Here is a 13803-nt window from a genome sequence, read left to right as displayed (position 1 = left end):
GGAGTGTGCAGGAAGTGCGAGTGTGTAGAGCCAGGCGTCACTGGAGGAGTGTGGAGTGTACAAGAAGTGCGGGTGTGTAGCGCCAGGCGTCACTGGAGGAGTGTGGAATGTGCAGGAAGTGCGAGTGTGTAGCGCCAGGCGTCACTGGAGGAGTGTGGAGTGTACGGGAAGTGAGGGTGTATAGCGCCAGGCGTCACTAGAGAAGTGTTGTACACTCGATCAAAGTTGCACCCACGATCATGGAAGCTTCACGTATTACGCCACTCTGCAATGTGGCGTTCAGTCTTCTTACATCATATCTTGGACAATTTGGATTTTATTGCACGATCTGCAAAACAATCCGTTGACTTTCTGCATGGCTATTGTCGAATTCAGACTTATCGTCTGAAATTTTTAGTTTTTTTTTATAGAACGTTCATTACGCCGAATGTAATATCACTTTGGATATTAACCAGACAAAAAACAGTGTTTAACCTTTTCAAATTTGTCTTGTCATTTTAATTATTTTTGATGTTATTTCATATTAATATAATTTGTTCCGTTGATAGGTATAACACAATTTATCCAGGTTTGTAATGTCAACAATACCGATAGCGTGAAAATTTCCTATTGGGGTTGACACCTCCGTTATCCAGCAAGAATACTGTTGAGGATGTCATCAATAGTACCATTAACAGTACCGTTGGCCAGGATACCTCCTATGGCCTCCTGCTGTTGTCGGAACGTATCGCAGGACGACAGGAGCAGCCGAAGACAGCAGTCGAAGAACGCTAGTTGTCGCCCAAGTTCGTTGCGAAGAGGTAACGTTAGTTGACTAACATCGATCGAGTTGGAAAACTGCACGCAAGTTTGTCGGTTTTGCTCCAGTGTTTGTCGCAAAGCTTGGGACACGTTGAAGGAAGCGAGGGTGTCGTTAACCGTTCTCATGTCGATCTCGTCCGTCGCTGTCAACTGAAAAAGGAAATAACAAATATTAGTAGGAGGAATGCAGGGCTGAATTATTCCGTTTTCATTCGAACGACTTTCATTCCGTGCCCATTCAAACGATTTTCATTCCGTGCCCATTCGAACCATGAGTGCATTCTGGGATAGAAATTAGATCTGAATATAAATCGCATACTGCATTTAGTGAGAAATGAATAATTACAGGAAAGCCTACTGCAGATGGCGTTGAAACAACGTCGATCACGAGTAGATTTTGGTAAACCAATAAGGACTTAGCGAATGAATACATGTTGCATGCACATTTGTATTCTTGTTGAAAAAAGAGATAAGGGTAATAGTTATATTTTCGAACACCATGTCAAGCATTATTAATTAGCTCACAAAGGAAGACCCCCGGAGAGCGCAGCCGGCAGCGAAGACTTCCTCTGCACTGCTGGCTGTCGTCGTCTGCCGCGCAAATGGTCCGCCCTCTAGCAGCTGCTCAGCGAAACAGTGCTAAGATTGTTGACCCGAAACTCTCATGTTTTTTGTCTTTTTTATTGAATAAAATTGAAATTCATACGAGATTGCTTCTTCTTCGTCGAATAATGAAAATGAAACAGTTATTTGTCATAGATTGTGCAGCGTTTTTGAAAGTAAATCAATGAAATAAATTTTTCATGTAAGAAATAAAGAATTAAATTATGGAGTGAAAACGTTTAAATTATTTCGGAGCGTTTTATGAAAAATAACACGGCCATCAAAATTACAAATTTAAGTTAACATGAAATTGATTGAAAGTTTTAATTGCACAATATTTCAAATGGTAAAGGAATGAGTCCATTGAAATCAGGAAAAATTATTCAATACCAACCATTAAACTTCGACCCGAGCGCTGCTCGACATAACTTTCTCTCTTGCTTCGTATTGGGCGAACTCCAGCTCCTGAGACGCCAGTGTTGAGTTTATACTTTAGCGTCTCTTGGACTTCATCTCTGGCGTCAAATTCATTGCTAGCCTCATCACTTGTCAGAAAAAAGTTTGTTGCAAAATCCAGCAGAGCAAATGCGCCTCCAATGACATAGTCGACGTCTCGACGCGTGTTACTCCAGTTTTCAGATATATTCAACTCGGAAGAGTATTGTGAGTCGTAATTATCGTAATCTGTATAGACCATGTCTGCATGGTCATCATTTTCATCGAAGTCTGCTGGGAGTAAACTACGACTATTACCATTGATAGGCAATTGCTTAATCGAATCGGTTTTTTGCTCAAGTTCTGTTTCTGAAGAAAACATTTGACTCATTTCATTAAACGTATTTTTCGCATCACTGTTGCCAGACATTAGCGGGTTAACCCAATAATTGTTGACATCTTCACCGCTTTTTATGTCGAGGGACGACGAAACCGTCGCGTATAAATCGGACTCAGTATCACTTGCAGCCTCCGTTTCATTGTGTCGGTTTATCTGTTCAGGATAAACATTCCAGCGATAGAAGTTGAGGTGACGATGTTTCGATCTTCCGCGTGGACGGAAAGGCCTGAGATAGACGACGTATGGGGTGCCATACGTAGAATTTTGAGACATGGTCTTGTTTGTCTCGAACAAGGAATTATTAAATGTCATAGGACCAGCATGGTAAAAAATAGGGATAGAATCTGGGTAAGGTATCCGAGAAGATGGAAGGGGAGGCTCAAGCCAAGGATTTAAAGAAAACGGAAAGCTAGGACGGATTGGAAATCGGGGAAGAGGAGGTGGGGGGAACGGAGGTAATACTAATACAGTAGGATATTGAATACCGACTCCAGTTCGAGGGATATAAGGGACAAAGTGCCAATAATTCCCGTCCCAGTACCATTTTCCTTCCGTGGGATTCAACGAGGGTGTGTCATCGTAATCAGACGGCCTCTCTGACCCGTAGTAGGGGTTGCGTGGGAAACTTGAGTTGGGGATCGATGGCCATCCTCCAGCGGTATTTGATCCAGAACCCATACTTCCTCCTCCCGTATTCCAACCGTTATTCCAGCCAGACCACCATCCATTGGGGTTCGTTAGGTTGCTGTTTGGATTAGTCCTATTCGGTTCAGTGCCTCCATAGCTTCCTCCAGTGCCACCGCCGGTGCCAGTATTGTTGACTCTCGGAGGAGTTGTAAACTTTGTACTCGTTCTTATGGAAGTCGTTGTTCGTTGAGTATTTGTGGCATTCGTTGTTCTTTGAGTTGTAGTGTTGGATGTACCTAAAGAAGTTGGCACGGGAGTCGTTGTTGCCGTTGATGCGGAAGATGTTATCAATGGAGTAACTGAAGAAAAAGTTGACGAGGCAGATGATGGCGTACTGATAGGAAGAGTTGTCGATGAAATTTCTGCTGTTCGAGTTGTTGACAAAGTAGCTGTTGACGCCGTAGGCGATGTGCTCACGGTTTGAGCTGTCGATGATGTTCTTGTTGTTACTGGATCAACGCCTCCATATGAACCACCAGTTCCACCTCCTGTTCCGTTGCCACCTTGCCCTCCAGCACCAATTCCTGCACCTGAGCCACTTCCGTCACCAGACCCAGGGCCTGGACTCCTGCTTGTTGAACGCGTAGTAACTGCAGATGCAGTAAATCTCGTAGTTTCCATCGTAGAAAGAGCTGCTTCTGTAGTTGCCGATCCAGATGTTATCTGTGGAGAAATTGAAGATGAGGTAGAAGTCGCTGAGGAACTGAGGGGCTGAGATAAGGTGGTTGTTAATGTCGTAAATAAGGAGGTGTTAAACTGAGTTGTGGAAGAAAGAGCAGGCGAAAGCATTGATGATGACACGTTTGTTGTAGCCGTAGATGACGTTCCGCCAGCCTGAAGTGTGGACGAAATTCCAGACGAAAGCGTTGATGACGAATTGGTTGAAGGCGCCGTAGATGACGTGCTGACAGGCAGAGTTGTGGGAGAAAAAATGGACGAAAGCGTTGATAACGAATTGATTGTTGGTGTCGCAGATAACGTGCTGCCAGCCTCAGTTGTGGATGAAATTCCAGACGAAAGCGTCGATGCCAAAGTGGTTATTTGTGCCGCAGATGACGTGCTGCCAGCCTCAGTTGTTGATGAAATTCCAGTCGAAAGCGTCGACGACAAAGTGTTAACTGGTGCCGCAGATGACGTGCTGCCAGCCACAGTTGTGGATGAAATTTCAGACGATAGCGTCGATGACAAAGTTGTTATTGATGACTCAGATGACGTGCTGCCAGCCTCTGTTGTTGATGAAATTTCAGACGACAGCGTCGATGACGAAATTGTTGTTAGTGTTGTAGATGACGGGCTGGAAGACTGAGTTGTGGATGAAATTCCTGACGAAAGCGTCGATGCCAGAGTGGCTGTTGGTTCCGTAGACGAGGTGATGACCGTGGAACCTACTGTGCTGCCAGCAGTCAGGGTTGAGTCCACCTGAGTCCCTGATATTGAAGCAGAAGTAGTGGTCGATGACTGAGTTGCGAGAGAGGAAGAAGAAGCGGTCGAAGTGGGCAAAGTGAAAGGTGTTCCAATTGAAGATTGTTGTGAAGTACTTGTAGTAGATATCCCAGCATTGGAACTTACCGTTGCTGGTACTGAGGCTGAGGTACTGGAAACTGGAACACAGGGCACAGGTGATGCCGTTCCCTGGTGAGAAAAATCAATGTCAAGAACTGGCCATTAAGTTGCTTGGGACAGTAGTGATTAAGCGGACTAATGACAGATTTATATGAGGACGTGCCTATGTAAATTTGCGTTTTCAATTAAAAAAACGAATCGTTTAATCCCTAAATTTCGCTTGAAAGACATATCGTCTCGGCAAAAAGCATGTAAATGTATCCCTTCTCACCCCGATGTTGTTTAGATCTTCCCTGAAGACAAGCTGCCACAGGACCTCCTCCCACGGTCTCGTCAGCTCCGCTTCCAGCCGACGGCTGTTCCACACCGGGGAGTTCCAGACGGCGAGGCAGGGCTCGCTCCACCGCGCGATGGAGTTGTTTACTCGCTGCGCAGCCCGGTCTCCAACGCAGGTCGATAGACGCTACATAACGGTCAAGACAGTGAAAATTTTTGTCTAATGTTAAAAAAATTTGACTTTATAATTTAATAACTATCTTCTGTTATTGATGCATTGTTGATACTGACGTTTATTCATAAAAATTCTTAGTTGAGAGCATTTTGCATCAGAAAGACGATGCTGGCCACAGAAATAACTCACGGAAAATTCATCATCAGTGAGCTGCGGTACTCCGCTCAGCTGCTGAGCCTCAACGCCATGCAGGGCAAGAGCGACCACCAGTAACGCTGCACCACTTGACCCCCTGCAGGAAATAATTGACAGACATGACCGAACTCTTTACAAAAATTTATTGTTATAGTTTTCGAAGCCACATGAAATAATTACCGTCACATCGATTTCAAAGTAATTTTAACGATATGATCATACATCGAGTAAACAGATAAGAATTTCATACTCATACGGAATGACTGTTATATACCGCAGAACAAATGTACTTCTCAAAATAACCGCAAAAAATTAATGAGCTTTTGTTTAATCCTATAGTTAGCATTGCCAAACTCATCGTGAATACTTTCTCGCAAATCCAAAGTTTGCAAAATTTTCAAACTCATCGCGAATGTTTCCTTTCTGATCCACAAAGAGTGTTTTTTTAACTCACCGTGAGATAAAGAAAAGCATTTTGTTTACATCAAGAGATCAAACTTTTGTGTGGAAAACAATTTTATTGCTCACTTGTGGCAATGAAGACCGAGTAACCATTGGAAAATTGAAAAAAATTTCATGTTAGAACATAGATTCCGACTATAACCAACATAATTCGTATAAATTACGGTTCTCGTAGTAGTCATAATAGTTTTAATGCTGATCCGTATAACAGAGGTAAAATTAAAAATCTGGAAACTGATTAGTCTATGAAATGTTGTCAATTTCTCATTTTTTCATTACTTTAAAATTTGCATAATTCAGCAACAAGGTAATGTCTATGAAAATTATGGTGTAAAACATTTCATATCATTATACCTATGATAATTAATACTGTCGGAAATCAATCATCATTTATAAAAGGGTATTCATATATGCAAGTTTGATTGAAGACCAGAGCATGAATTTTATTCAAAATTGTATTATTCATTTTCTTTTCAATGATTCGAATAAAATTTTGCCGGCACCGGGAGACCATAAGCAGGTTAAGAAATAATATTGTAATAGAATACGATGCACCGAATATTCAACATTCATTTTCCAGCAATTGAAGGTTTCATAACAAATAAATTTGAAAATTTGAAGTGAAATAAGTACAAATAATTAGTATAGCGGATACAAATCCAAAATCAAAACTTATGAATACTCAAAAAATAATTTAAACTTCCTGAAGAATCCGGTGGTTTGTAGGTTGATAGCTTGAGACTCCATCTCGATAATGAGGGCCTCAACCCTAACAAAATTTAGAGTCGCCCCAGCTTCTGGTAATCCAAATCAGAAGCTGACGCCTCTGTAAATGTTCACTGGGAACTATCGCCAGTCATGAAACTTTGCGGCACCAGCGGTTCCGCGTAGCTACGAGACTGTCGATGGCTGAAGCCCTCATTATCCAGACGTAGTCTTCAGCCATCAACCCACAATCCGCCGACCTTCAATTATTTTCCGAGTAATCTTAGGTTTTAATTTTCAATCTGTATATTTGTAACTATTTCACTTCAAAATTCACAGATAAAGTATTATAAAACTTTAAATCACCGAAACGACCGTCAATTACTTTCCGAGTAATCTCAGGTCTTAACTTTCGATCTGTATAGACCAATTATATGTAATTATTTCATTTCATTATTATTTCATTTCAGTTAATATGTCCTTTGGTAACCTACTTATTGATCTCCCAGCGCCTGTAAAAATTGTATCATTAAAAAAAATAAAAAAAAAAACATTGTTGATAAAAAGCATGCTCTGGTCGTCAATCAAACGTGTATATATGAATAATCTCTCCTAAATGTAACAATATGAGTTTCATATACATCTTCTATTTGATGCATACTGAAACCTATAATTCAGAATAAATACTAACAGTAAGTAACTTAAACTTTAAATACGGTACTTACATTATGGAATATCAGAATTTTGATCGAGCGTTGAAGGAAAGAGTTACAATAATTGCAGCCTGGAGAACAATACGAGCGAACGGAGCAGACCTGCCCTATGAACTGCCAGCCGACGACTGTAGCGCTTGTCCAGCGACTCGCATTCTTAAGAAAATGGGGCACGTGGAACGTGGCACGGTCTCTTGCTTAGCATATCTTAGAGCACGTATAGCACGACACGCCTCTTGCTTAGCATCGCTTGAAGCATATATGTATAGCACGGCACGGTCTCTTGCTTAGCATAACTTAGAGCACGTAAAACACGGCACGTCTCTTGCTTAGCATCGCTTGAAGCATTTATAGCACGGCACGTATCGTGTTTCGTATGGGTTTATTAGTGTTTATGCATATAACTAAAATATGTTTTAATTTATTATAAATTAATATAGTACATTTGTTGTAATCAGGGTACTAAATTTGGCTGAACTTTGTACTAGAAATTTAAATTCCATCCGTAAAATTTTATCAAAGCTAAAAAATTAAAATGTTGAGCAATCTTTAAACCACAACAAAAGTTGAAAACAAAGCACTCGATTGATATTTTAGCCATGACACAAAACTTCGTATCAGACGGTGTTCTATTAAGTGATGAAGTGATGAGTAGACACAGAGGTTTGTGTACATAGAGTACGCAATGCGTTCACCATAGTGATGACCTCGTCAATGCAACGTATCAAGAATGTATTGATTAGCCATTACTGAATTATTAATCCGTGACACCAGCAGCCTGACGATCTTCAGCAAGTAGGTCGACACAGCTATTATCCGACGTGATAAATATGAAGCCAGTGAAATACTAGGCAGTTTGTACACGGAAATACGGACCGTCGATATCTCTATTATTTTCTCGAATATAAGATACTTTATAGCGGTAATTACTGCACTTCATCACTGCACTCCATACTTCATAAATCTTTGTAGGTGTGAAGTATGTGATGATATTGCATGGGATCTCAAAAGGTTTTTAAATTTTTTTGATACATAGCATTATAAGGTAAGTTATAAATTAATTTTCATGGAAGTATTTATATACAAATAATATGCGTTTGAAAATTACTTTTTAAAGACATCACTTCTAAAGAGGCCAGTGTCACCGATCTTACTAATGTACAATGAATTTATTTTTCTATTTGTAGGTATATAAAAAATTATTTCTTAACATTTTTTAATGTATACGTTTTTACATGTTTTTACATTATTCATTATGTCAATTGATTCATGCATAGTCTTCAACTTCACGTAAGTGTGCAAAATTTCAGATCGATTGGACAGGTAGAAGCTTAATGTGGTAAATATCGATTAAAAGATTTGTAGCAGACAAACAAACAAGAAGTGAAGTTAAAGAGAAGTGTTGTAAAAATAGCTATGAAGGACCGATTATGATTATAAATTAATTTTGATAAATAGAGAAAATATACGGGCACGATTACTCCTGATGTGCAATAAAGGTAAAACTGTCCACGCAACTAAAATAAATTCTATCGACATAATTGTATTCAAAAGAGATTTTACGGCTCGTTAACACAAATATAGGAATGTATGAAACCCTATATTAAAATGTGCATGAATTTTTTAACTACCTGCTCTTCGAGAATTTTCAGTGTGAAATCACTTTTCGGTGCTGAGAAATATCCGAAAATTCAATTCGAGATTTTTTTTATATTTTACGAGTCCAGCAAGCCAGGTCTGTACGTGTAAAAATATCACTAAATTGTTCAGGTTGATGTACTAAATAAAAAAGCAGTAAAAAAATTTTAAATTGTGCGAGTAAATCTGCGTCATTAATATTATCAATGGTATGGAAATTATAAATTAAAAATTCAGGTTAAAAATACATTTTAACAGAACACTTTCTTCCTATGAAATACAATCGTAAATCTTACTACCATGGTTTGAAATTAGCTTCCTTGCTATATTTTGCATAAAACGTTCGTAACTTTAAATTTGGTATTAATTTAGAATGTTTTTGTATTATCCTCCTTCAATACTCGAACAGATGTATTTATGTAAACCATATCAACCTACTTCACAGTTCTCAAAAAACAACAACTGTGATTGCTTTCAATAAATACTGAGTAGTATAGTTGAATAATAGTAGTAAAGAACGTAGAGTTTAAGGGCCTAAATTCTACATGTTTCATACGTTTGTTCAACCTTAATTATTCGGTAAGGTTAGGAATAATTTGAATAAATGAACTTAGTACTGAATCAAATATTATAATTAATCTGAATAACTTATTTGAGCAAAAAATCGAATAATCTTGTGCAGGGAAATAGACATGATAACATACCGGAACGATGCTGTCAATGTAACTACCATTTTTTTAGAGCAGACACCCCCTGAAAAAAGTTTCTTTCTAACAACCAACGAATGTTTCAAAACAAGTTATTTTGTAGCCAACGAAACTGTTCGTGAATAAACTAGCATAAAATATTGGGTTAATATCACGCGAGTAAAGATCTATAAATTGACTCTAGAACTAAGTGCTCTTGAAAATTAATCATCACATTCAACAACTGTTCAAAGAGGCTTGCCTAGTCAGCAACTGGTAAATGGGCATAATACCTTGAGTAGCTGTCATAATGTCTGGATTTCATATGGGCATAATACCTTGCATATCGGCTGTCATTATGCAAGAATCGGCAACAGGCCATGGGCCTATTTCTTCAACGCCGACACTTCTATTCTATTCTATGGTCTTCATATGGGCATAATACCCTGCGTACCTGTCATAATGCCTGTTCTTCATATTACGACAAAGTGATAACTTCGGCGACGAGTGCACTTTTGTGTCACGGTAAACATCCATGCACCAACTCGAATTTCAAAAAATGATATATTGACAGCAATTTGATTTTAATTTCATATTTAATACGGAAATGCCCTACTGCAACTTATTGATATGTAAATCAGAATTACAAGGTTATTAAGAAAATTGCGTAATAGCCATTTGACTCTCCAACCGTTATTTAATTTTAAATAAAAATTTTAATTATCCTCTAGACGTGCAGTTTTTCTAGTAACAGTTCCTTGCACGTTACCGATGACTCAAAGACAGAGTGAGACTCGACTTCTTATCTCCTTATCAAGACTGAGGTTATAACACTCAACACGGAGTATCATCTCTACGGTGGCTTGATACCGACGCTATAATTAGGAATAAAGAGGAAGCGGCAGTAACGGGAATAACGAAATGCCACTAGCGTCCCCATAAATGCTACTTGTGTCTCTATCTAATGCCACTGGCCACTCCATCTCATGCCACTCACGCGACTCCATCTCATGCCACTCGCGACCCTATCATATGACACTTATGAATCCATAAATGACACTTGCATATATGCATCGGTATCTCGTAACTCGTTTAGCCATCAAATGGTACTCATATTCATGTCTGCGTCAAATGGCGTTAGCGTCCTATCAAATGCAGCTTATATTCCATCAGCCGCCATTCCATCCATGCCTCTATATTAAATTGATTACTACAAATACCATAATGATCTACACCAAATGTCATTATTGTCTACATCAAATTCCACAGTTTAATTTATCAAATGCCTCTTTTGGCTACATAAAATACCGTTCGTATCTGCGTCTAATGCATTTTATATCTCCATTAAACTTTTTGTTTGGAAACCTTGCAGTTTTGGTAAGATCATCAAACAAAAGAGTTTTATACACAAGCAACACAGAACAAATCAGGGATACTCCCTGCTGACGGGTATGCAGCACACACAGCAAAGATGCTGATAGCTTATCAGCTGATGCAGCCATCTTTACATGGATGTTTGTTGAGAATAGGAAGCATTGTTTTGAAGCTTGTATACAAATTCATATTCATCTGTTGGAGCGCACAGTCGAAGAATAGGTATTACTACATCCAAGCATGTTTCAATTCTGCTTAGTTAAATTTGAAATAAATATTTTTTTCTAAAAACATTTAAATATTTTGTTGTATGAAATAGAGAGTTTAATAACACTTGATATTAGTGTCAAATAGAACATTCTCAAATCAAAATATCTATAAATATTTGAGATAGTGAATATATGAAGCGATATTAGACAAAAATAAGAGTGACAAATCAGTATAGATTAAACATAAGTTTTTGTGTGGGGGTGATGTATGGGCGAAAAAGATTCCCCGTACATTCTCCAGATTGCCAAGATAATTTAATGAACTAATAAAGAAACAAGTACGTTCTGAAAAAATTACAATGCGCTTTAATATAATATTTTGCCACCATAATAATGAACAATTCATGAACCTTAACAATGGTTCGGGCAGCAGTGAATAATAAAAACGAATCAACACAGTTAATCACAATTAAAGATATACACAAGGCGCAATGTCCTACAATTCTGAAGGAGCACGGAGAAATTCCCACAATCTTTGGCACAAATACAAGTCAGTTCTATTAGGATGTTGTTGTCAATATTGCGATAGCTGCAAAATAGGTCATATTCTTAATGTTGTATTAAAAAAGTTTATCTTAAAGTCAACGCACTTTATCAAATGGCTGATATTCACGTACATAAACAACAATATTATTGTAGATTTCAATCTAAAAATATTATCGATATTTGAAATTACACCTAAGAGATTTTATTATATCGGTCCCTAACTGCGGGTGATGGCAACACTCGAGGACATAAGTGCGGGTGATGGCAACACTCGAGGACATAAGTGCGGGTGATGGCAACACTCGAGGACATAAGTGCGGGTGATGGCAACACTCGAGGACATAAGTGCGGGTGATGGCAACACTTGAGGACATAGGTGCGGGTGATGGCAACACTCGAGGACATAAGTGCGGGTGATGGCAACACTCGAGGACATACTGTAAGTGCGAGTGATGGAAACATACATCCACAGTCAAACAAACAGGAACCCAATAATAGAAAAAGAAGAGTTCACATGACATTTATCTTTAAGATAGTTTGGGTTCATCCGCGACCGTAAAGAGGTCGGTCTCAGATAAGAACCAGAACAAACTGGCTGATATCAGCTCCTCCCAGTGAGTGCAGATGGAGGAAAAACATTACGCGATAAAATGCGTACAATTCCGTTTTGCCGCTAAAAAGACTGTGAACGGCTTATAGTTATTATTATTGGTTGACAGATTAGAGAGTATAAGCAGCAAAATCGAGATGTGCATAAATCAATTCCTTTCTCGAAGGTGCCATGAGCTTTCATAAAAAATATAACTCAGTATTCACTGCTGTGAGTGACAGAGAGCGCATTTTTTCGTCGACGAAAACGTGAAGTCACGGACAGACGGACGGATGGACAGGACGAGCACAATAGCGCCTTTTTCCGTAAATGAGAAAATACGCTAAAAAGGTGCACGATTGAACAGAAAGGTTGGGAATGTTATTTATAAACCGTCTCTGTAAAAACATCAATCAAGTCAAGCTTGTGATAACATTTTCACATGATCTCAAAATAAAGAGGTATCAGTGGCCCATGATAAATGTATAATATACTTTTACATGTGATAGTCTTCTATATAATATTATAGTCTGTGGCATCAGTGCGCACTGCGGTTCGTCGCTTTCATCAAGATGTCGTGTCAGATGAATATATATATATATATATATACGCAATATTGAGAAGGCAATATAGTTTACCAGTAATCTGAGTACACAAGAGCGTCGTTATGTGTCGCTGCAGCCAGCGACGTTGCGCAGTAGAGGGTGCGCAGTGGCACCCCGATGTTGTTCTCTGTAACGTCTGCGACACGACCTACCGAGCTGAGTCAGGACAGGGGATACAGTGAATTACAGATCACGAAAGCTATTGGATAAATATTCACAATATTAATATTTATGGAAATAAATTATGCAACTTCTATTCATTTTTAAGGGCATTGATTTTCAAGATAGTATAGTTTCATTTATAAAATAATATGAAATACAATAATAATAACAATAAAACATAATATAAACCATAAATAATTATTATATTTATAAATAATTATAATTATAATTATTATATATAAACATAATATAAACAATAACGGTATTTAACAATAAGAGTACGAATGCAGAGTCTATTATATAGAGCGCATGAAATTCGAAACCATTCAGCAAAACATGCGCTCAGAAACATCTAATTATAAAATCGTGTTGATATTGATGTCGTACCTCTATATTTTCCTAAGGATATAATGCATGTTTTTCAAGTTGAATATTTTAACACAGATAATGATTTCTTTTACAAGCTGCCAAATTGGATGCTTCAATCGAAAAACTTGTCTATCTTTGTACGTTAAAAATAAATAAAAATAAAGATAAAATTATCTCACTTCCATTTTGCCAATGAGTATCCAAATCCGGTGGCCGTACCGAGCTAAGGGAGGAATAATGTATTTGGAACTATTTCTAGTGATCATAATTCAATAGACTCTATTGATAAATTAGTATAGGGCGGAAATTAGACGCACAATAATTTAAAATAATTCACTAATTACTTTTGCGTGAATAAAATAGTCACGTCTCGGCTAGGTTTCAATTGAAAAACTCGTCTTTCTCTGTATGCAAAACAAAAATAATAATAAAGAGAAAATTATTTCAATCCCTTTTTCCAAACTAATATCCAAATTCAATTCTGCAAGATTAATTCAAATGCAGGCAGGCCAACAACATCCATGAATTAAATTGGATACATATGGAGAGTGCTTCAAAAAACCACTTAAGAAAATCATAACACGGCAAAATACACCACCAATAATTCTAA

At 38.2% G+C, this 13803-nt stretch overlaps 1 protein-coding gene across 2 annotated transcripts; it reads right to left on the bottom strand.

Moving 5' to 3' along the window:
• Positions 1 to 7124, bottom strand: LOC108680709 (period circadian protein). Of its 2 annotated transcripts, XM_018169597.2 has the most exons (7): positions 7028 to 7124; positions 5130 to 5232; positions 4761 to 4952; positions 4496 to 4558; positions 1799 to 3589; positions 1327 to 1422; positions 1 to 951 (listed from the first exon to the last, which is right to left on the bottom strand). In XM_018169597.2, coding segments are annotated over exons 1-7 (2571 nt in total). In that variant the 5' UTR covers positions 7030 to 7124; the 3' UTR covers positions 1 to 627. The 2 variants fall into 2 exon arrangements, with proteins under 2 accessions (XP_018025086.1, XP_018025087.1); XM_018169598.2 differs by lacking the exon at positions 1799 to 3589.
• Between the last annotated feature and the right edge of the window lie 6679 nt (positions 7125 to 13803).

This window comes from Hyalella azteca, unplaced genomic scaffold (assembly GCF_000764305.2).
Source record: "Hyalella azteca isolate HAZT.00-mixed unplaced genomic scaffold, Hazt_2.0.2 contig8450, whole genome shotgun sequence".
Classification (NCBI taxonomy): domain Eukaryota; kingdom Metazoa; phylum Arthropoda; class Malacostraca; order Amphipoda; family Hyalellidae; genus Hyalella; species Hyalella azteca.
This window is presented reverse-complemented; position numbering and strand designations above follow the sequence as displayed.

Excerpts from the sequence above, each read along its gene's own strand:
- LOC108680709 (XM_018169597.2), bottom strand. Across the intron at positions 4,953-5,129 it reads TCACTGATGATGAATTTTCC|CGTCTATCGACCTGCGTTGG; the intron begins GTGAGTTATTTC and ends ACCGTTATGTAG. Across the intron at positions 1,423-1,798 it reads GCTCGGGTCGAAGTTTAATG|CTGCTAGAGGGCGGACCATT; the intron begins GTTGGTATTGAA and ends TTCGCTGAGCAG.